Source organism: Mus caroli, unplaced genomic scaffold (assembly GCF_978045245.1).
Source record: "Mus caroli unplaced genomic scaffold, Mus_caroli_1 scaffold_16, whole genome shotgun sequence".
Taxonomy (NCBI): domain Eukaryota; kingdom Metazoa; phylum Chordata; class Mammalia; order Rodentia; family Muridae; genus Mus; species Mus caroli.
In genome coordinates, this window is record NW_028227271.1 from 70395001 (window position 1) to 70418941 (window position 23941).

At 39.9% G+C, this 23941-nt stretch overlaps 1 protein-coding gene across 7 annotated transcripts in view; it reads right to left on the reverse strand.

Moving 5' to 3' along the window:
- Mtdh (metadherin) overlaps nucleotides 1–19880 on the reverse strand; it is a 62866-nt gene extending 42986 nt beyond the window's left edge. For all 7 annotated transcript variants that reach the window (XM_029469660.2, XM_029469658.2, XM_029469657.2 and 4 more), the window contains exons 1-2: nucleotides 19195–19880; nucleotides 2963–3064 (exon numbers count right to left, since the gene is read on the reverse strand). In XM_029469660.2, coding sequence (XP_029325520.1) covers nucleotides 2963–3064; nucleotides 19195–19572 — 480 coding nt within the window. In that variant the 5' untranslated portion in view covers nucleotides 19573–19880. The remainder of the gene's footprint in view (nucleotides 1–2962; nucleotides 3065–19194) is intronic.
- Nucleotides 19881–23941: the final 4061 nt, after the last annotated feature.

The window sequence follows — 23941 nt, forward strand, 5'->3', positions numbered from 1 at the left end:
CAAATTATCCTGACCACATGTTTGCCTACATACATATACATACAAAATAAATGTAATAATACAGATTAAGAACTAACAAATTAACAATCTTTTTTATTACAACCTTCATAAAGCACTCTTAAGTGAAACTAGGAAACTTTCTTCTTCCAAAATGCAGTAAGAACAAAGAACAGCTATAGTTCAGTGCTGTTGTCTTGAGTCATGGTGAAGAGCCAGTAAGCCAGTAATTTCTTTCTCCCCCCCCATTAAATTTTGTATTTGCTTTACTTCCTGATAGCAGCCCCCTCCTACTAGCCCCTCCCCCAACATTTCCTCTCCCACCCCCTCCCCTTTTCCTCTGAGAAGGGAGAGGACCCCTGGGTACTAGCCCATCCAGGCACATATAGAACTGGGCCCTCTCCCACTAAGGCTAGACAAGGCTGGGAGAACAGGATCCACAGGCAGGAAACAGTTAGAGACAACCCCGGCTCCAGTTGTTGGGGGGACCCACATGAAGACCAAGTTGCACATCTGCTACTATGTGCAGGAGCCAGTAATTTCACCCACTGCTTTGGTACCATCAGTACAAACACCAACATAGTAAAAAAGGCATATCATGTTTTAATTACTATGACAATAGTTTTGTTTTCATGGATTCAACCAAAAAGGGTCCTTAGGGCTCCTTTCTCAGGGATTCAATGACCAAATTTTGAGTAATTGAAGTATTATTACTAGCTATGTGGCCTTGTATAGTTAGCTACTTATTTATTTAGCTATTAAAGATAAATAAAGCACCTCCTTGGTGTTGCTTATTAGGATGAAGCAATATGAAAATATTTTGCTCACTGAATGCTGTTAGTTCTTATAATGAATATTAGGAATGATATTAGGATTTCAGTGGCTATCATTGTCTTTATCTTTTAATAATCTACTAGTAACCAACCTTTATACATTTTGTTTATGACTGGTTTTCTAATTGGCAATTTTCACATTTCCCCCTTTAATTCAGACCTGTATAATTCTAGATGCAAAATGGATACATTAATCATAAATACTGCTGACAGATGAATCTGCCTAAAGCTTTACATATATGTAAATTAAAAAGAAAAAAATCATATGCCCCTCCAATTTGACTTCCTAAGCGTCTTTAAGGCTTTTTTTCCTGAGTATGAATAATATCAATATTCATTTGATTTTCTCCCTCCAAAACTGGCTTCCCTTTCCTGTTACTAAAAAACCATCCATCTTTAATTAATTCAGTATTCTCTCTTTTTTTCCTTTCCTTTCTTTTTGAGACAGAGTCTCATCATGTAGCCCTGTCTGTCCTGGAACTCACTATGTGTACCAGGGTGGCCTTGAACTTATCGAGATCCATTGCTTCTTCCTCAGAAGTTGGATTAAAGGTGTGCACCATCATCCCCAGCAAGTCAACTTTTTCTGGCTACCCCAGTAGGATTTCCTTTCTCCTTTCTCCATTGAATACCTGGCACCAAATAACCTATTTTATTTAACAGTTTCTCTATTTGCCTTCCCAGACACTGTCTTTGTTTGCTTCTCCTTACTTAGACTGCAATATTTCTGAGGGTAAAAATATGTAGCTCTTAGGAGGCAGAGATAGGTCTATCTTTTGAATTCAAGGCCAACCTGGTCTACAGATTAAGTTTCAGGATAGCCAGGGCTATGCAAAGAAACCCTATCTTAAAAAACAAAACCAAACAAACAAAAAACAAAGAAACAAACAAAACAAACCCAAACAGATAAACAGACAAATATAAAAAACTACTATTATTTCTCTACCCAGTAATTATTTAACACAGTGCCTGGCTAATAGCCCTGTATGATCTCTACTAGAAACTAGTTATCAATGAGGCACTGATTGCTTCCACATCAAAACAAAGATCTAGAATACAACTACACGTGGTGGTATGCACTTGTAATCCCAGCATTATGAAGGTGGAGGCAGGGGAATCTTAAGTTTGAAGCTAGTCTGGACTCTAAAAAAGACATTAAAATATATTAAAAAATAAATAAAGCCAACCTAGAAAACTATGGCAGTTTAATCTGATATACACAAATAAGTTTGCTCTAGCTCTTCATATATAAAATATATGGGTGTGTATTTTTTTCCTTTCTATACCAAGTTTTATCTCTATAGACTTAAACAAGAAAGACACCCAATATTATAACGAGATATAATTACTCTTTGTACAAAAATCAAGTTCCATAGGGCTGGAGACAGCTCAGTGGTTCAGAGCAACTTTTCCAGAGGACCCAAGTTCAGTACCCAGTGCCCTTGATAGGCAGCTCACAACTCTGTAAGTCCAGCTCCTGGGAGATCCAATGCCCTCTTCTGGTCTTCACAAGAATGTAAACACTCACACTCCTGCATGCATGTGAGCACACACGCACATCGAGAAGCACTTGTAGAAGCCAGAGGCCAATTTCTCCTACTATAGAGATGAGTTCTAGGGAATTGAACTTAGGTCTTCAGGCTTGGTGGCAAATGCTTTTACCTCTCAGTATAGAATTATTTTGTTAAATAAAGTCAACTGTTTAGCAGGTAGATAATTCAATTCCCCTAATAAGGGAAATCAGTTTAAACGATACCACTGGACAATTTTGCTAAGCAATTTTTACATTAAAAAGTACATTATTATGAATAACAGGATTCTATCATGATAGAATCATGTTAAGATTTGTATCAGACCTATAAAGCCAGAACCTTAAACAAAAGATACTCAAGTTGTAAATGACTTTAGGCATAATGAAACTTTTACTAACACCACTGTAATGTTTTTAAAAAAATGGTGACATAGTCTTCTTTAAAAACAAAACAAAACTTTAACTTTACCACCTACCCATGACTACTTCATATTTTTCAGTTTTCTTAAATGGAAGACTTACACTCCTGTTAACCATGAAAGCATAATTTTATGTCATTAGCTTTATTAAAAACTTTGTACATATATGTTCCCAAGCTTACCTTTTCATTTTTCTTGTCTGTCTCTGGTGCTTGTTTTGCAGTTATACTTCGGGGATTTCTAACAACTTCATCCTCGGGTACTTCAACAGTCCGTCCATTTGGCTGTATGGGTAACAAGAAAACAATGTAATATCAAACCAACTGACAGATAAAACCAAAGATTTAGACCTGGGAAATAACATATACAACAATGAAATTCTTCCCTGACCCAAATGAACAGGGTTGCTTTTATATATGCCTGTATCATCTGAATCTCATTGGACTAATGAGTGTTTTGTGATGTGTGTTTTTGTGTATATAAGTGAATTTGTTTTTAAGTCTTTATTTACTTTTATTGTGTGAGTGTTTTGTCTTACATGTATGTCTATTGCCATGTGTCCCTGTAGAGGTCAGAGGGCATCAAATCCCTGTAACAGAAGTTATAGATGACTGAGAACCCCTTTGTGGGTGCTGAGAACTGAACTGAGTCCTCTGGAAAAGGAGCCCTCTCCAGCAGGCCCACCCCCACCCCATAATGAACGTATAAACAATTCTGTACCACAAATTTTCTGATCACACACAGTAGTTCCTCTAATTAAAGAAAAGAAAAAGGAAAAGGGAAAGAAACAGAGGTAATGACAAGAGGCTCTGAAATGTATTTACACTGTGATTACTACTAGCTGGGTAATCTCAGAACACCTAACGATCTCTAGATTTTATTCCCATAAGTGTGGTACTATTCAAGAGTCAGTAAACTTTTTTTTAAGTTGGGTTTTTTGTTGGTTTGTTTAAATTATGTGTACATGTGTGTGATTTTGTGCATGTTAGTGTGGAGGCCAGAAGAGGCTGTGAGATCTTCTGGAGCTTAATTATAGGTGGTTGCAAGTCACTCAGTGTGGAAAACAAATTCAGGTCCTCTGCAGTGGTACATGATCTTAACCAGTAACCCCATTGTCCAGAACCTCAGCAAACCTTTTTGTTTGTTTTGAGACGGATTTTCTCTGTTCAGCTCTGGCTGGTCTAGAACTCAGATTCACCTGACTCTGTCCCCCCTCCCTCCTTCCCCCCAAGTACTGGGAAGCAAACTTGACCTAGTTTTTCTCTACAGAACTAGACAGAAAATATTTTAGGATGTATGGGTTATATAGTCTTTATCGAAACTGTAACTCGTCCACAGCAGAAAAAAAAAAAAGGCAACAATGATATACAGATCAATGCATGCTAGAAGACCCTAATGTTGCTTCTAATTTTATAGTGTAATGACTAAATCTCACTGTCACAGACACAAGCAAACAAACAAAACAATTACTTCATTCCTAACATTTTTAAAATGAGGATGTTTGTGGGCAGAATCAAGTCTATGATCTCCAAATCCACTTTGGAATCAGAATCGTTCCTACTTGCCCCCCGCCCCCTACCTTTTACAATTCTGAACTCTATTAACAGAAATGGAGACTGAGGACTTGGATAAAAGGAGCCCATGCTATTTATCCATTCTTCTTTCTGAATCCCGCATCGCTCCTTTTCACTTATCTATTTCTCCATATTCAACCCATTACAGTCAGTAAATTAATGTACATGTTTTAAAAACTTTGTTTCTAATATTTGCAGAATAGACTTTTATCAAATTGCACATCATGGCATAGCTATATATTGAAGGAAAAAAAAATAACTGTATGTTTCTTATGTGCTTTTTCTTTGGCTCTCCTCCCAACCCCCTTTTGCCTTGTCCTACTTCTCTCTCTGATGCATGTAAGTATACTAATAAGAAGGAAAAAGGGTGAGGATTTGGGTGGCTAGGGAACTAGGAGGAGGCTGGAATGAGTTGGGGAAAGGGAAATCATATTTTGTATGAAAAAATGTATTTTAAAATTTTAAAAAGTGTCTATAATGTGACTTTACATGCATCGTTACTTACAAACAGTCAAGCAGGAGCTGGAGAGACGGCTCAGTAGTTAAGAGCACTTGATGTTCTTGTAGAGAACCTATCACCCACATGGTGGCTCACAACCATAATAACTCTAAGTCCAGGAGATCTGATACCTTCTTCTGTCCTCCCTTGGCACCAGACATGCATGCAAACCACTTATATACATAAAGTAAAATAAAAATAAATCTTTAAAAGTATCTGACAGAGTTAATATGAACTGAAAAACAGTCTATGATAGCTTTCTCATATATAGGCTTAGCTTCTTGGAAGGCTAAGGTAGGAAGTTTGCATATATCTAAGGGTTTAAGACCAGTTTAAAAGAAAAAAGAAGTCAAACTGGTAGCACACACTTAACCCTACACCTTAAAAGAACACTGACGGACTGCTCTTCCAGAAGTCCTGAGTTCAATTCCTCATAATCACATGGTGGCTCACAACCATCTGTAATGGGAGCCCTCTTCTGGTGTGTCTGAAGATAGCTACAGTGTACTCATATAAATAAAATAAAAATATCTTAAAAAAAAAACAAAAAAAAACCAGAGACCATTTACATTTTAAAACCCAATTTGTAGGTTTTCCAAAGATTTGTGGCAGGAAGTCAAAACAAAAGCTGTCTTCATAGTTGAATAAATGCCTAATTAATTAACATTTAGTCTGCTGGATCTTAACCTGTTAAAATAAGACGGTGAAAATCAAAACCAAGTTTCCTTACTCTTGACCTGGTTTTCTTTCTTTCTTCTGTGTGGTTTGGTCACTCTGGGTAAATGTGTGTTATAGGATGGAAAGTGTGTGTTATAGTATATACAAACTATTGGTTTGTAGTAGTTGTAGTATAGAATAGACAAACTTTGTCTTTCTTTCTTCTGTGTGGTTTGGTCCCTCTGGGTAAGTGTGTGTTAACAGTACGTGGAAAGGGAAGGTAAGAAACCTCAGGAGGCAATCTTTTAAATCTTGTCTTTGTTTTTAGGTGAAATCTTGCTATGTTGCCTAGGTTAGCCTCAAACTATCTTTCTCACTCCTCTTTTAAGGTGTAGGGTTAAGCGTGTGCTACCAGTTTGACTTCTTTTTTCTTTTAAACTGGTCTTAAACGCTTAGATATACGCAAACTTCCTACTTTAGCCTTCCAAGAAGCTAAGCCTATATATGAGAAACCTATCATTGACTGTTTTTCAGTTCATATTAACTGTCTTCTCTAGCCAAACTTAACTGTTTTAATTTCCTGTGGTTAGTTTTTCCTTCCTTCCTCCTCTTCTCCTCCCCTCCCCTCCCCTGAGACAAGGTCTCATTGTGCAACTCTTGCCGGCTCTTGCTATATATATAGAGAGAACAGGTTGGCCCTAGCCTCTGGAGTGCTGGACTTAAAAGCCATGTGCTAATGCACCTAGCCTGCTCTATCTCTCTATCTGAACAATTTTTCCTCTTAAAAAAGGAAAAAAATAGGACAAGGCAAAAGGGGGTTGGGAAGAGAAAAAGTACTTAAGAAACACACAGTTATTTAACTTTCTTTTTTTCCCCCTTTGGTTACAATGATTAACTGCAGACTTCTATTTCATTTGAGCAGCCTTTACTTAAGAGGATTGTAAAACAATCTGTATCTGAGGTAAACATTTATAAAGTTTAAGGAGTGACTTCTAACATGAGCCCTATTTTCACTTAGGCATGTAAATTTTATACCTAGCTACAAAATTTGAACACCATAACTTAAAAGTACTTGGAAACTATTTAGAAACTAGAAGTTCAGGCTGGAGAGATGGCTCAGTGGTTAAGAGCACCGACTGCTCTTCTGAAGGTCCTGAGTTCAAATCCCAGCAACCACATGGTGGCTCACAACTATCCATAATGAGATCTGACGCCCTCTTCTGGTACATCTGAAGACAGCTACAGTGTACTTGAATATAATAAATCTTTAAAAAAAAAAAAAAAAGAAAAAGAAAAAAAAAGAAACTAGAAGTTCAATTAGGAATTGCCACAGAAGTGGAGCATGAGTTTTGGAATTTGACAAACTAAGATAAGTTTGAATAGCTACAGTTAACCCCTGTGATTTAAAAATGTGTGTATGTGTGTGTGTGAGGGGGAAGGAGGGAGGGAGGGAGGAGGAGAGGAGAGGAGAACATGTGGAAGTTAAGAAGAAGACAATTTTTGGGAGTTGGTTCTCTATTTTCTACTATGTAGGTTCTAGAAACTGAACAAAACTCACTGGGTTAGCAGCAAGCACCTTTACCCACTGGGCTATCATGTTAGCCCTAATCACTGATTTTTAAGCATTTTTCTTGATTTCACTCCCAACTTCATGATTTGTAAGTATGAGAAAACTGTGTACCTAGCTTCTAGGGCTCTTGTTAGAATATACCAAATGGGAACATGTGAAAACATACCTGTTCAAGAAAGTTTCCTCACTTCTAATATCCTTTCCTATTTAAAAGCATGATGCCCATGTGCCCTAATCTCATATTCAAGCACTTATGGTCATTTTTATACTAGCAATCTCACAAATGTTAAAGCCTGGTGGTCAAATCCTACTGGACATGCATCCAACAGACACAATGCTCTAGACATAAATTCTCTCAGAAAGTTAATACATTACAACTAATACATAAACATATTCTCTCTAGGGTTAAAAATAGTGTAAGGTTTGCTTTTTAAGAGACAGTATATTTTGTTATTTTCTGTAAAACATAAAAATTACTAGCCCAGTGCATACCTTTAATCTCAGCACTCAGGAGACAGGGAGGTTGGTAGAGCTCCAAGTTCAAGGCTAGCTGGGTCTACATTGTGAATTCCAAACCAACCAAGGTTACACAGTGAAATTCCATTCCTAAGAAGATTATGTGGCATTTACATGTTCATACAACTAATACCCAATAAACAACTGAGTAACATGTAGACTCCGGAAAATCCTGAAACAAAGAGAAGCATGATCCCTGTTCTTCAGTAGTTTACAAATAGCAGAGCATGGTAGCAGCATGTGTTGGTTATCCTAACTCTTGGAGGCAGAGGCAGGACTGAGGCTAGCAACATAGCAAGCAAATTCTAGATCAACATATGCCATACCATTAGTCTCACTCCAAGGGGTTGGGTATTTAGCTCAGTGGTAGAACACTTGCTTAACAAGTGCAAGGCCCTGGGTTTGGTCCTCAGCTCTGGGGGTGGAGGTGGGTGTGGGAGTAGGTGTGGGTGTGGGGATGTCTCACTCCAAAAACCACAAAAGCACAGCACAGCACCGCAATGACAAAAAGGATAGAGCATAGCAAAAGAACTTGAGTATACAACAGCACACACCAAAATAAAAAGGGAACAGTGCCAGGCAGTGTTGGCGCACGCCTTTAATCCCAGCACTTGAGACGCAGAGGCAGGTGGATTTCTGAATTCGTGGCCAGCCTGATCTACAGAGTGAGTTCCAGGATAGCCAGGGCTACACAGAGAAACCCTGTCTCAAACAAAACAAAACAAGTGAACAGTATTCTTATTTCCCCTTTCTGAAAAACAAGGGTGTCCTGGTTGGGAAGATGGCTCAAGTCTGTGGAGTGCCATGGTGGATCATTGAGGGCTTTAGCTCAGCTCCCCAACACTTAATATAAAAGCCAGGCTATGTGTCTATAATCCCACCACTGTGACAGCAGGGTTGGCAGTCTGGCACGTGGAACAGAACAATCCCTGGAGCTCACTGGCCATTAGTAAGAGACTTGTCTCAAAACAAAACAAAACAAACAAGAAAGAAAAAAAGAAAAAGAAAAGAAAGGGGGAGTGCTTGAAGAAGATAATCACATATTAACACACAACACACACTCTCTCGTGAAGATAATCACACAACACACTCTCACTCTCGTGAAGAAGATAATCACATATTAATACACACTCTCACTCTCGTGTATATAAATTCTAGGTAGTTTGATGGCAAAGAGAGAGACTAAGATTGAAATTCAAAATGTGTGTCACCCTGAACATGTTTCTACTTCACTAGATTTTAAATTTTTACTTAGGTTAAAGCTATAGGGAACATGCAGTGTGTTAGCATACATCAGAAAAATGATAAGAGGTAAAGCATGAAAATTCAGAAGAGGTAACTTCAGCAGAGAAGTTAGAATACATGTATCCTTACAATAACTAGTCATTTCTGAGTACTTGTTCTGTGCCCAGAATCTACCAGAGGCTTTACATACATGATTTTTCTTTATGGACAAGAAGTCAGGCAAAATTAACTCTGGATGTATTCTCCACAAGAAAGACTTTTAGTTGTAAAAAATTCTGAAGCCGGGCGTGGTGGCGCACACCTTTAATCCCAGCACTTGGGAGGCAGAGGCAGGTGGATTTCTGAGTTCGAGGCCAGCCTGGTCTACAGAGTGAGTTCCAGGACAGCCAGGGCTACACAGAGAAACCCTGTCTCGAAAAACCAAAACCAAAACAAAAGAAAACAAAAATTCTGATACAAATTCCAGATAATTTCTTAGGAGTTTAAAAACAGACTGATACATGTTAGATACTTTATTAACTACACACAGTGCAGCCTGTAATTTATCTATTTTAAAATCCAACTCCAATTAAAAAAAACTCTTCATAACCATTAGAACAATCTTATGAATATAATTATAATACAATTTGCAAATTTTGCCATACAGTCTGAGCTACTTTAATTAGTGATGAAGATCCCAGTCTAAGTCCAATTCTTCAGGGATTCCAAACTATTTCCTGATTAATTGTATCATGCATGCTCAATACCTGTCACATGGTTAAATTAGGATGTGGATGACTTCTGAATAATGAAATGCAAGGACTGTTTTCAGTTTGACATAATGAGAACTGGGATAAGGACTATAATAGATACAGCAGATTGTCTTATGTACTTCTTGCCTAGATTTGGATGATGGGTTCTAGAAGTTTAGCATTCTGTGCATCAGTTTCAAAATTATTAGTAGAACTGGACAGAAAACACAAGAAATACAAAAATTCCCTAGATAAAATCAAACTTAGAACTACTTTGCTTGAATAATAACTTAAAACCATCTCTAAGACACTTTTTTAAAATTTTTATTATATCCCAATTGTTTGTCCTTCCTCCTTTTCTCCCTGTCTCTCCCCCCCGACCCAACTCTTCCTCCATTTCTGTTTAGAAAAGGGCAGTTTTCCCATGGATATCAACAAAACATGATATAACAAGTTGTAGTAAGACTAGGCACCTCCCCTCATCCTAGGCTGAATGAGGCAACCTGGTATGAGGAAAACAGTCCCAAAAGCTGGCAAGAGTCATAGACAGTCCCTGCTCCCACTGTTCGAAGTCCCACAAGAAGACCAATCTACACAACTGTGACATATATACAGAGGTCAATCCTATGCATGCTCCCTAGTTGTCAGTTTGGTCTCTGTGAGCTTCCAAGGCTTTCTTATACTCAAAAAGTAGAACATGGACCAATAACATGAAAGTAGACCAAATATAAGTATTCAGGAGGTGTATTTGTTCATGGTATCTAAGAAGAACATAGATATTGATGGTCTTTTTATGCGAGGACTCTGGCAGTATGAAGCAAAAAGATTTACTTAAGACACAAAATAAATAAATAAATCTTAAAAAAAAAAGAAAGAAAGAAAGAAAAAAGAAAAAGTCACATACCCAAACAAATGGAGCCAAAATTCTAGACTTTTTAAAAAGTCAGAGAAATCAGAGAAATCAAATGACCTAGGATAGTCAGTGATGGCACATGCCTTCAATCCCAGTACTCAGGAGGCAGAGGCAGGCAGCTCTTCATGTATTCATGGCCAGCCTGGTTTACAGTAAGAGTTCCAGGACAGCTAAAGGTACTACGAAAAAAAACCCTGTCTTGAAAAGCATCCCCTCCCCCCCAACCAAAAACCAAAAACAAACAAAATGCAACATGACCTTCTTAGACTGGAAATTAGAATATCACTTTGCATATGAAACTCCTTTTGCCTATGACCTCAAGTATGTCACTTAATCTCAAAGCTCTTCTGTGAAACCAGGAGTATTCCTTCTTTCCTTTTTAAAAAAATTATTTATTTTATGTATGAGTTATATATTTTATTATGAGTACACTGTAGCTGTCTTGAGATATACAAGAAGAGGCCTGTTGGATCCCATTATAGATACTGTGAGTCACCAAGTGGTTGCTGGGAATTGAACTGCTGAAGACCCCTGGAAGAACAACAGTCAGTGCTCTTAACTGCTGAGCCATCTCTCCTGTCACACTTAAAAGTTTCTTAATCCATTATTATTTAGAAAGATTTTACCTTTTAAAACATTGTGTCTGTAAGTATATGTAAGCATATGGAGGTACAAATGAAGGCCTGAGGCTTCTAAACCCTGTGGAGCTTGAGTTACAGGTATTTGAGTCACCTGATGTGTGTGCTAGGAAGAGAACTCAGGTATCCTTTAACTGTTAAGCCACCTCTCCAACCCCATATTACTACTGTCCTTTTAATAATTAAAGCCAGAGGAAGACTTTAAGGTAAAGAAAGGGTTGTAACTTAGTGGTAGAGCACATCTGTAGTATATAGGACACTTGCATTCAATCCTTTGTATGTATCAAAAAGAAAAATAGACCTATGGGTCAAATGATACAATTTAAGATTTAAAAAAAAAGTCATGTGTATGAGCCTGTTTATTGTGTGTAGGCCCCTGGAACTGGAGTTATGAATGGTTGTGAGCTGCTAAGTGAGTGCTGGGTATTAAATCTAATCCCATCCAAATTTACTTTCAGTAGTACCAGCAAAACCACTACCAAAATAAAACAAGACCAAGTTAAAACAGTCCTAGTTCTGCTGGGAATATATTAAACTATACATTTATTTAGCTCAATGACAAATTACTCAAATGACCACAAGTGTGATTTTAGGCATTTCATGAGCAACCAGTCAACAAAGCCAGTCCCGTCAGGAGGGTTTGCTTTTCACTCTAACAGGCTAGGCTAATCTTGGAAAAGACCTTTGAAAAGTAAACAAGAAGATCATATCCTGGTGACTATCACAAAGGAAACAATCTATTTTAAGGCAGAATACTGAAGGGGATAACAATTTCAAATCCAGTGATTGGAAAAGGATTTTCTGAGGTTTATTTTTATTTTCGATATATGTCAAGCCAATTGCCTTAAAACTTACTATGGAGCCAAGGCCTGCCTTGAATTACTAACCTTCCTGCTTCCACTGCCCAAATGCTGGGATTACAGACTTTAGGCATCTATTCTGGCTTTTTAAGGTGAATTTTAAGATAAGCTCTAAGGGCTGATAAAACTAATGGTGAAAGACTATTCTAGAAACTTGATCATTTGTTCATGTAAAGACAATGAAAACATTTGTGAGGACGCAAATCAGACAACAATAACAACAAACCGCCAGTGTAGTTTAAAGTAGCAAATAAGATGAAGCTACCAACTGGCTTTGAAAGAAAAGCAGGGGGCTGGAGAGATGGCTCAGAGGTTAAGAACACTGACTGCTCTTCTTGAAGGCCCTGAGTTCAAATCCCAGCAACCACATGGTGGCTCACAACCATCCGTAATGACATCTGACGCCCTCTCCTGGTGTGTATGAATACAGCTACAGTGTACTTATATATAAAAATAAATAAGAAATAAGAAAGAAAAGCAGGTGCTGGGACAGATAGGCCATGGAAAGAGGTTTTGATTTTGAGTACAAAAGCGATGAAAAGTTCATTTTAGGCAGGATGGAAATTCATTCTTTCAAAAGGCTCCTTACTAGCTAGCTAAGCATTGGGGCAAATGAATGCCTGCAACCCCAACAACACTCAAGAGTCAGGACACCCCCACCGAGACAGAAGGCTCCTGAGTTAAGAGGTGAGCTTGTGGTAATAAGACACTAAAAGCACAGGGGCTAGAGAGATGGTCCAGCAGTTATGGCAGTGGTTCTCAACCTTCCTAACGCTAGAGACCATTCATCTAAGATCCTACATCTTCTGAAATCACTACTCACACTAAAATATTAAATGAAGAATATATTTACTCATTTAAAATCTGAATTGACTTGGGGCAACATGAAAAACCACATAAAGGAATGATAACTTAAAATGCCAATAGAAGAGAAAAAGAATGAAAGAAAGAAAAAAAGCCAGCAAATGAAAAGTACCCTCAAAAAACAAAAACAAAAACAAAGAAAGAAAAGAACCCTTTTCTTTCAGTTTTAGAGATAGAGCACCTGCAATTCTCACCTAAAAGACCTATAGCTAGATTTTTATTAGGGGATAAAAAGCAAACCAGTGTATTAAAAATACATAGGTTGAGAAATATATTTAATAACAACAAAAAGCAAACACAAGGTGGTGGTAACACACATCTTTAACCCCAATACTTAAAAGCCAGAGGCAGGCAATCTCTCTGACTTTGAGGTCAGCCTGGTCTACACAGCAAGTTCCAGGACAGTCAAGACTACACAAAGAAATCCTGTCTCAAAAACTACAAAAAAAAAAAAAAAAAGAGATGTATTTAAAAGGCTTAATATGGGGAGGGGATAGGGATGTAACATTTGAAATGTAAATAAATAACCAATAAAAAATGGGGAAAAGGCTTAATAAAAACAAATAAAAACAAAGTTTTAAAAATAAATCTTGGGGCTCTGGGGAGAAGGCTTAATTGTTCCCAGCACCCACATAAAAGCCACTTGTATTTCTCCAAAACAAAACAACAACAACAAAAAAAGAAAACTAAGACAAAATCAGTAAGACAACTTAGTCGAAACCTGGGCAGCTACTACTGTTGCTGTGCTAAAGGGACATGATATCAAAACCGCCTTTCTAAAAATTTATGTTTATGCCATAGATCAGAGCGACGGGCAGTAATTTAAAAAGTGACTCAGAATCAAGTAAATGCTGAGAATAAATGATATGGATGCTCAGCTCCAAAGGCAACATCTGTATCACCCACTCAAGGCTCAGAGAACAGAACACTGTGGCAGAAGGGGAGGGAAGAATATAAGCTCCAGAGGATTAAGAGGAGTGCTATGAAATGCTCTTTTGGACACTACATGGCTACTGTACTCACGAAGAAAGAGTAACTGTGTTACCTGCCCAAAATCAAGCCACTCCAAAGTCCCTCGTGGATGGGGCATGAACTCACAGGCCTCACTCTTAGCTAAGGAGTTACTGGCATTGTACAGGTGCTGGGACAGAGGGAGTCAATTTTCTCTCAGGGCATGACTACTGATAAGTTGCCTAAATTAAGGTAGGTGGGAAAGGTTCACGCCATCAAATTTTAGTGCATCAGGCAGCACTAACTGGACTCAGTGGGTCACTAAAAAAAGAATATGTGAAGTTGGGGACATCTTAGAGGGAGTGGGAGGAGTAGGTATGGGTATAATTTATTAAGAAACAAAAAGCCAGTGGTGGCAACACATGCCTTTAATCCCAGCACTTGAGAGGCAGAGGCAGGTAAATCTTTTGAATTTGAGGCCAGCCTGGTCTACATAGTTTCAAGATGGCCAAGGCTGTACAGAGAAACCCTGTTTCCAAAAACCAAAACAACAACAAAAAGAAAAGGTTTTCTTCAATGGAGTTCTATCAAACACATTCCAGGGCAGGCCCCATGCCCTGACACCCGAGTAGTTAGCGAGTAGTTAGCCACCACAAACAGAATCATGTTTTATGGTGCACCTTTTTTTTATATATTTATCTGTCTTACTGGTTTTGACACTTTTGATTTAAAAAGAAGAAATATTTATTTTATACACTGTAGCTGTCTTCAGACACACCAGAAGAGGGCATCAGATCCCATTACAGATGATTGTGAGCCCCATGTGGTTGCTGGAAATTGAACTCAGGACCTCTGGAAGAGTAGTCAGTGCTCTTAACCACTGAGCCATCTTTCCAGCCCTTTGTTTTTGAGGGTGCAGAAAATAAAAGAGTATGTGTAGTTGGGTGGTAGGGAGGATCTGGGTGGTTGGGGAAGGGCAATGAATATGATCAACGTGTATAAAAATTGAAATAAAATTTATTACTTTATTAAGAAAAAAAAGAAGATGATGATGAAGATGAAGAAGGGGGCTGAAGAAGCAGTTTAAAACACTTGTTTCTTTCAGAAAGATTCAATTCCCAGCACCCATATGGTTGTTCATGACCTCTTGTAACTCCAGTATCAAGGGATCCACTGCCCTCTTTTGGCCTCCATGGCCCCAAGCAAAGCTTATGTGCAAGCAGAACATTCAAACACATAATAAAATGTTTAAGACAGAAAGGGGTGATTAAGGAAGACATTCAACATTAATTCTGGCTTTTACACCCACACATGTACAAGTTCACACACACACACACACACACACGCGTGTGTGTATATATATATGTATGTGTGTGTATATATATGTATATATATACACACACACATAAACGTTTTGAAACTATGGATTTTCATGATTTAGGCAATATCCTGAAACATAAAATGTTCATTCAAAGAAACTAGTAGTTTATATAACCGAATCCACCTGAATAAGTAACTCAACTAAAAAAAAAATTGGGGTGGGGGGAGATGGCGCAGTCTTGCTGTATAGCTGACCTCAAATTCAAGATCTCCCTTGCCTCTGCTTGAATTTTATGACTACAGGTACACCACCAATGCATGGCTAGAAAGAATTTTTTTTTTTTTTGACGAATACCAGTTCAAAATGGCATGGACCTCAAAATGTAATTCTCTAGCCTCAGTGCCGAAATTACAAGGTCATCTGTATAGTGGTGCACATTTTTAATCCCAGAACTTTGAAGGTAGAGGCAGGTGAAGCTCTGTGATTTCAAGGCCAACCTGGTCTATATGATGAGTTCCAAGACAGTGGGAGCTGCATAGTGAGACACTGTCTCTAAAACAAGCATACAAAAAAGAAAAGAATAAAAGTTCTTATAGTATAGACTTTATAGTTCTATTCCAGTGAGTGGTTTCAAATTAATCAGCATGTTACGAATACAAATTTAAGAAGCCAGGCAGCTGGGCGGTGGTGGCGCACGCCTTTAATCCCCTGACTCTACTGCAAATACCCAAAAAGGGAGACTCCTTCAGTGTTTTAACTAAGATCTTCAATTTGGACATATATAATAAATCAAACAGATTAGGTTAAAGGTTTTATGCAAATTTAGGGCTCCCTGTTCCTCTCAAGCTGACAGGACTTCTCCAGCTTTTAGCACTTCTCAGGCTTTTCCCACTAATCTGATTCAATCTTTTACTTTAAAAGCAACTTTTGAGATTAGACATTTGGTGCCTCCCCCGACCCACAACCACAGTGGGGCTGGCATTGTTACTATTTTGAGTAAAACCCCTCAGTATCCATTGGAGAGGAATTCCAGAACTCTCAAGAATACCAAGAAGCACAGACACCAAGCACCTTATAAAATAAAATAAAATAAAATAAAATGAAGTATTGGTATGCCAGAGTACTTATACTTAGTCCAAAGTACATATTTTATATTCAGCTGTTATGCAATATAGGTAAGGGACTAATGACAAGGAAAAAGTCTGTACCTAATTCAGTACAACTGCAGATTTCAAAAATCATTGATCTGGGGAAGAGAGGTCTCATGTATCCCTCAAGCTTAAGATGTATGGGATGACCTTCAAAGCCTCAGCCTCCTGTCTCCACTCTGAATGCTGGGACTACAGGCATAGGCCAAGACCCCCAGTTTATGCAGTTTTGGCCAACAAATCTAGGAAGTCATGCATGCCAAGTAAGCACTCTAACCAACTTAGCAACACCACCAGGCCCTAAAAATAAAATGTTAGTCCTTAGTTGGTTTAATCCATGAAAGTAGAGAATACACAGGGAGTAGACTGTGTATAAACATCTTTTGTAACTGGCACAGAGCTCCCTGGGGAGACAGAGTTTTTACTTTTCGTGTTTCCTTCATAGTAAGACATAAAACACCACCTTTTCTTGCTTTCAACCTGTAAGTAGGCCTTGTTTGATTTTTTTCCTCCCCTAAGTAAAAATGCAGCACAGTACAAGAAACAAAATGAACAGGAAATAATGAAGTTTATACTTAGCCCTGGAAAGCAGTATTTTTCTAAGGGGAGGGTGGGATGGGGGTGTCAGGCCTTATGATCAAATAAGAAACCAATTTTGTGAGTCACAAATGCATTAAAGAAAAACAATTTTATGCCTGTGCTAGAATACAAAATATATTTCTGAGTTGCAGTCACAAAAGTTTCAGGACCAGCCGGAAGGTAGTGGTGTAAGCTTTTAATCCCAGCACTGGGGAGGCAAAGGCAGGTGGATTTCTGAGCTCGAGGCCAGCCTGGTCTACAGAGTGAGTTCCAGGATGGCCAGGGCTACACAGAGAAACCCTGTCTCGAAAAAAAAAAACAAACCAAAAGTTTCAGGGCCATAACTTCTCTAATACATTCTTACTATGTGGCAGAAGGTTATTTTTTTCACCTAATTCACATTCAATGATCCAATCTCAATTCCAGCTCCTCAAAGATCTCAAGTAGGTTTACTTATTACCCATTCCCCCTTCCTTAACACAAATGAAAAGCAGGATGAGCCAAATTCTATCTGTTGTACATTTTTCATAGTGAAGTGTGTGTTCTTCCTTCAGATGAGTCATCTGTGTCATGATGCACTTCAAATGGACTCTTGAAGCACCTGTCTCTCTCCTCAGGTCCACCTGATCTAAACATCCTAAAGAGACTGAAAATTTCATAACTTGCCACAATCCACACAGGCCTTAGTATTAATGCATGTGGTTTGTTTCAAGATCACCTTTACTCTGAAGCCAAGAGTTCTATTTTCATTAAAACATTACTTAACCCTTGATGCTGTCTACAGAACTTTTAATTATGCATGATCTCAGCGTGCTGTTTTCTCTTCTCCTAACTTCAGAAAGTATTATACTGATAACTTTCCAGGTTTCCTCTCTTCTATCTTCCCACCCAGCAATCAAAACATGAGTGCTTATGATATGAGCTGTCAGCTTTCTACTTAGTACTTATGGGTCCATGAACACAGTTTTTATGAACCTGTCTCCCACTCGATTGACTTTAATTCCTATATGCCCATCAAACACACATCTCTTCATAGTAAGAGCCTGGTACTGGCTTACTGAAGTGTTCTCAAAAGGTGGAGAGTTACATTCAGATAATATAAAAATAGGAGGTATTTCTTTTTCCTTTTTGGAGGCAAAGTTTCTCTATGTAGTCCTTGCAGTCCTGAAACTATAAAGATCAGGATGGCCTCAAACTCAAAAGATCGGCCTGCCACTGCCTCCCAAGTGCTGGGATTAATGCATCCACCACCAACACTACACTAATAAATATTTCTAATGTTACTTATCTTTCATATTACATAAATTATGCAAAACAGGCTACTAAACAGTTCAGTGGGTAAAGGCACTTGCCAAGAAGCCCGAGTACTGGAGTTCAACCCCCAAGATCCACTCGGTGGAAGGAGAGAACCAACTCCAGTAAGTTCTCCTCTGACTTTTGCATGCATGCCATGGCACAAGATCTCCCCAACAAATATACATAGACCAAAATATTACAGCGAAATCACAACACAGGATATAGAAGTAAAACACTAAGGCCTAACAAAAATGGAATAGCTTTTGCATTTCCACATGTGGTCCAGCAAAGTGCGGCTTGAAATCTCCTCTCAACCTTCTTCAGCCTTCTAATCTGTCACCTCTTTATGCTTTATTAAAAAACAAAAAAGCCTTCCACATCGTGGACTGTACTATAGACTACTTTGCTGTACTTGCCTTATGTTTTTCTCGGGGCCATATATCCCGAAGGAGTATTAGATCGCCAGCTCCCTTTTGCCCAGTTCCTGTACCAGCAACCCAAGGGCCACACTCACCAGGATAAGACAGGGTAACCATTTCCCTTTAACATTTCCAACTAAGATGAGTATGTCTTGATCTGAACACCTGTAATCCTCTTTAAGCCAGAGTTTTTAGGTCACTCCTATCTTCCGTGACGGTCTCAGGTCTCAACGTGGCTTGAGATAGACCTCTCTCTCTCTCTCTCTCTCTCTCTCTCTCTCTCTCTCTCTCTCTCTCTCTCTCTCTCTCTCTCTCTCTCTCTCTGTACCAGGCAGTCTTTTCAGAACTTCCCAACGTCACTGTAAGGTCCCACTAACCTCCACATGCAGCCTACTTTCATAGGCCTCTAGGAAGGATCTGCTTTTGGGGAAACCAAGGTTCTCATATGATGGCTGTAAGTTTGGTCACTTTTATTTATACCTACCCCTGGAGTTAATTTCCATTCAGGAAAACGCGACTTTCCTACTGGTTCTTACACTTTCCGACTTCCCCCTTCTCAAGGAACGTGTTCACCTACCACCTCGACCTGAGCTCTCGCTTCCCTTGACCACCGGGCTCCTCGCCACTACTCACTTTGGGCTTTTCAGGAAGCTTCTTCCGATTCTTCTTCTTTTGCTCCTCGCTTCTGAGATTCTTCAGCTGGGCTAGGTCGTCGGGGGCCGGAGTCGGCGGGGCCGCCTCCTCCCGCTTGCGGGGTGGGCTCCTTCGCTTCTTGCGGGCGCCGGCGCAAGCCGCGGCCCAGCCGTAACCTAGAAGGAAGAGCAGCAGCAGCCCGAGAGCGCCGGTGCCCACCAGGATCACCCAGCCCGGGTACCGCTTCGGCTCTAGCCCCAGGTCGAGGCCCAACTCCGTGCGCAGAAAACCTAGGCCGACCGAGAGCAACTCCCGCAGCCGGGCAGAGCCCTCCTCGGCCTGCTGGGCCAGCTCGTCCTGCCAGCTTCGTGCAGCCATCTTCCCTCCCGTCAGAGAGACTCGCGGGATGACGCCGGGGAGCGGAGCCGCCGCTGGAACAGTCGTGGGAGGCGACAGGGCCGCGACACCTCAGGCCGAGCGCATCGCGGCCAACCCTCACGCCGGAGTAGGGAATAGGGGGCCGCCGCCGCCACGGGGAGAGCCAAGGGTTCCCAGTCCCCGCAGCCGGCCTCACGCCGCCGCCACCAGGAGGACACGGGGCGGCGGGGACAGAGTGTCTCCAGAGGCGGCCGCTAAGCGGCGTCGGGGCGCCAGCGCCAGGACCCGCTGTCCTCCCCCGGCGGAACAATGGCGGCTCCGGCGGCGATCCACGCTGCGCGCGGAGGCCGGTCGGGTCACGTGGAGGCTGTGGGCGGGGCATGCGTCACATGGGGGCGATGGGCGGGGCCGGGCGGACTCTGGTCTCCGAGTGGGATCTCCTTGAGCTGTGTGGGGTTGGAGGCTTGGGGCGACGCGGAGCTTGCGAAGCGGGAGCTAGAAACCTGACGGTGGAACTCCTTCAGGCTCGGGCGCTCTGGATGCGGAGAGGGATTCAGGTGTGAGGCCTGCGCACGAGCAAGACGGCCAAACCCATCGGAGTATGAGCAGGCTTTCCGCTCTCTTTCCTGCAGTGGTGGTGCAGTGGACCGGCTTTTTCTCCCTAGGTCAGGGGCCAGTTGGATGCTGCCAGAGGGAGCTCGGTGGAGTCTGAGGCCACGAGCACGTGTAATTCACATCCCAGTATTTCTTCGGGGCGGACTAGCATATTAACATTTGCCAACGTTTGCGTCTGTTCTGTCGTTCACTCCTGCTGTCTGTTGTCAGGCTCCAGATTTAAAAAGTCGGCAAACCCGTGGGAGGCACTATTATTTTTCTACTGATTTGTAGCCTTAATAGGAAATATCGAGAGGAAGCCCTTAGACTGTATTTATATGCAAGAGAAGCATATTATTTTAAGCTTTTATACAACCCGAAAAGAATTGCAATTTTTGAATGCTTGTGTTGTCCAACAGTCAAATGTAGCATTAGAAGGAAACTAGGTGGGTTGGGGAATGTCGCTCAGCAATAGAACATGCTTGCTGAACATATGCAAGGCTCTGGCGTCGATTCCCAGCACCAAAAATAAATAGCTGAGGCGCTTCTCCACTTCTTAATTTTAAAAATGCTTGAGGACTACCTTAGTATTTGTATTTTGACTTTGTGGTAAGGAAACAGTGTCTATAATTAAATGTTAATTAGCATGTAAGCAGCTGAAGTAAATACAAACTAAAAACCTATTCATGTATTTTGACCCATTAGTATTGTAATGAGTCTTGTGATTAATGGGTGGAATGGAGTTTTATACGTAATAAGCTACTCTTGCTAAGCTTTTTGCAGACTTATAATTAAGGGCTAAATTATAAAGGCCAGAACCTTAAAATGAGATCTGCATGACCTCTAAAAATTAACAAATTCCATTCATATTTTTGGAATAAGATTTATAACCCCACCTATTTGGGTTGGTCATAGTTTTTCTAAGAAGTTCTACTGATCGTTTTAGATTATCACCTGTGGATTTATGAATTAGAGAATTACAGAAATTGTAGGTTAGCATACTAGTCCCTTTGACAGTCTAGCAAGTAAATGGTTTAGTAAGGTCATGTCATCTTGTGTTTTTTTTTTTTTTTTTTTTTTCCACTTGCAGTATTTGGTATCAGGGACATACTTGTCATTATATCTTGCCCTCCTCTCCCCCTCCCTCCTTCTCTTTGTGTATGCACATGTATTTTTGTGTTCGCGCTGGGGATTAAACCCAGGTCCTTAAGCACGGGAGGCAAATGCTCTCCCACTGAACTGTGTCTTTATCCCACCATGCACTTATATTTTAAAAACAAAAAAGTAGGGCCACAACCAACTGGTTTGCATTCATTACAGTTAACAAAACTTGTAAGAATATAATTATACTTCCAGAAAGTTAGGGTTATCTGTTGCAGTAGCACAAAGATTAGATTAAAATTTAAATAAAGCAATACTTTGAAAGAATCAAGGCAAAACAGCTGTGTGTGATGGAATACTAGCTCTGATCTAAGTAGACAAAGTCCTAATTCCTCGTGAATGACAAAGATAAAATGCAAAATGTGTCTAAAACCCTCTATGAGAAGTTCAGGGTTGGAAATGAGTGCTTTTTCTGAGTAACTCATTTCAGGGACTGCCAATCGTAGATAAAAAGGAATGAGCTATAAACTCATACAATGGTGTGAATATCAGTGCTGAGAAGAAGAAGAAGCCATAGTACATAGGGTATGATTCCATTTGGGTATAATTAGAAAATGAAAACTAATCTACAATGATAGCAAATCAGTGGTTACTTAGGGATATGGGGTAGGACCAAGGAAGGTCTTAAGAAGGGATCCAAGGAAATGTGGGAAAGGTGAATATGTTCTTTGCTGTGATCATTTCATAGGTTTTCCAAGTTATATACCTTAAATATTTTGGTTTAGGACTTGTCAACTGCTTCCAAGAAGCCATTCAAGATGTTTTTAAAAGTCATTTATCGGGCTGGAGAGATGGCTGAGCAGTTAAGAGCACTGACTGTTCTTTCAGAGGTCCTGAGTTCAATTCCCAGAAACCATGTGGTGGCTCACAACCAACTGTAATGTGGTTCGATGCCCTCTTCTGGTGTGTCAGAAGACAGCTACAGTGTACTCACATAAAGTAAATAAAGAAATAAATCTTAAAAAAAAAAAAAAAGTCAGGGGCTAGAGAAATGGCTCAGCTGTTAAGAACACTGACTGCTCTTCGGAAGGTCCTGAGTTCAAATCCCAGCAACCACATTCACAACCATCTGTAGTGAGATTGAATGCCTTCTTCTGGTGTATCTGAAAAGAGCTACAATGTGCTTACATTGTAAATAATATTATAATAATAATAATAATATAATAATACCATAATAAATAAATCTTTTTTTAAAGTCACTTATCCCTAGATATGGTGGTGCATGTTTGTGATTGATTCAGGAGTCAGGAGGCTGGGGCAGGAGGACTCAGAGTTCCAGGCTAGTCAGGGCTTTGTAGTCAAGCCCCATTTCAAACAAACAAAACCCCAAATGCTTATTTTTATTGCTGTGAAAAAATATGACCAAAAGTACAATATGGAAGAAAGAGTTTATTTTGATATACTGTTCAGAGGGTTAGGGTCCATAAGGCTGGAAGGGCATGGCAGCAGGAAGCTGACTGGTCACACTTTGATTGACAGGAAGGCACAGAGAGAAAAGTCGAGGTGGGGTGATTCTATAACCTCAAAAGCCGGACCGACAGTGGCTTTCTCCTTCCAATAAGGCTCTACAATCTAAAGGTTAGGTTCCATAACCTCCCAAAATAGCACCACCAAGGGTTAAAATATTTGGACCTCTGAGGGACTTCTCATTTCACACCCTCCCAAACCAAGCAAACACTCATCGATTTAGGTTCTGCAAAAGTGGGATTCCAAGAAAAGGTTTTTTGCACCCATGATTTTTTTTTAATTAAACTAATAAAATTTATCTTAAAATATACAACTCAGTATTGGCATTTTTTAAGTCATCAAAATAATTTACAATAGTTAAATACCTCTTAAATATACATGATGTCTTCTGAAGCTAAAAGTAATATGCACTCAACCAGTTTTTAAAATCTATTTGGAACATTAAACATGATAGGAGTAATAATCTCTTATGAAGTCCTCTATGAAAGGAAATTGTGACAGAATTGTCCTGATAAGACAGAAACCATTCCATCTCCAAGGGAGAATATGCAGTGTAACTGTGGCTTCATAGAATGAACTGGTAATGTTCCTTCTGATGTTATTTTGTGGAATAGTTTGAAGAGTATTGGTATTAGGTCTTCTTTAAAGGTCTGATAGAATTCTCCACTAGTCCCCACTGGTCCTGGGCTTTTTTTTTTTTTTTTGGTTGGGAGACTTGTAATGATTGCTTCTATTTCTTTAGAGGTTATAGTACTCTTTAGATTGTAGATCTGGTCCTGATTTAACTTTGGTATTTGGTATCTGTCTAGAAAATTGTCCATTTCATCCAGATTTTCCAGTTTTGCTGATGTGATGGTTTCATGTTCTTGGACCAGGAGTGGCACCATTTGGAATATGGCCTTGTTGGAGTAGGTGTGACCTGGTTGGAGTAGGTGTGTCATTGTGGGTGTGCGCCTAAGACCCTCACCCTAGGGGCTGGTAAGATGGCTCAGCGATTAAGAGTGCCGACTGCTCTTCCAAAGGTCCTGAGTTCAAATCCCAGAAACCACATGTTGGCTCACAACCATCCGTAACGAAATCTGACGCCCTCTTTTAGAGTGTCTTCAGACAGCTACAGTGTACTTACATATAATAAATAAATAAATAT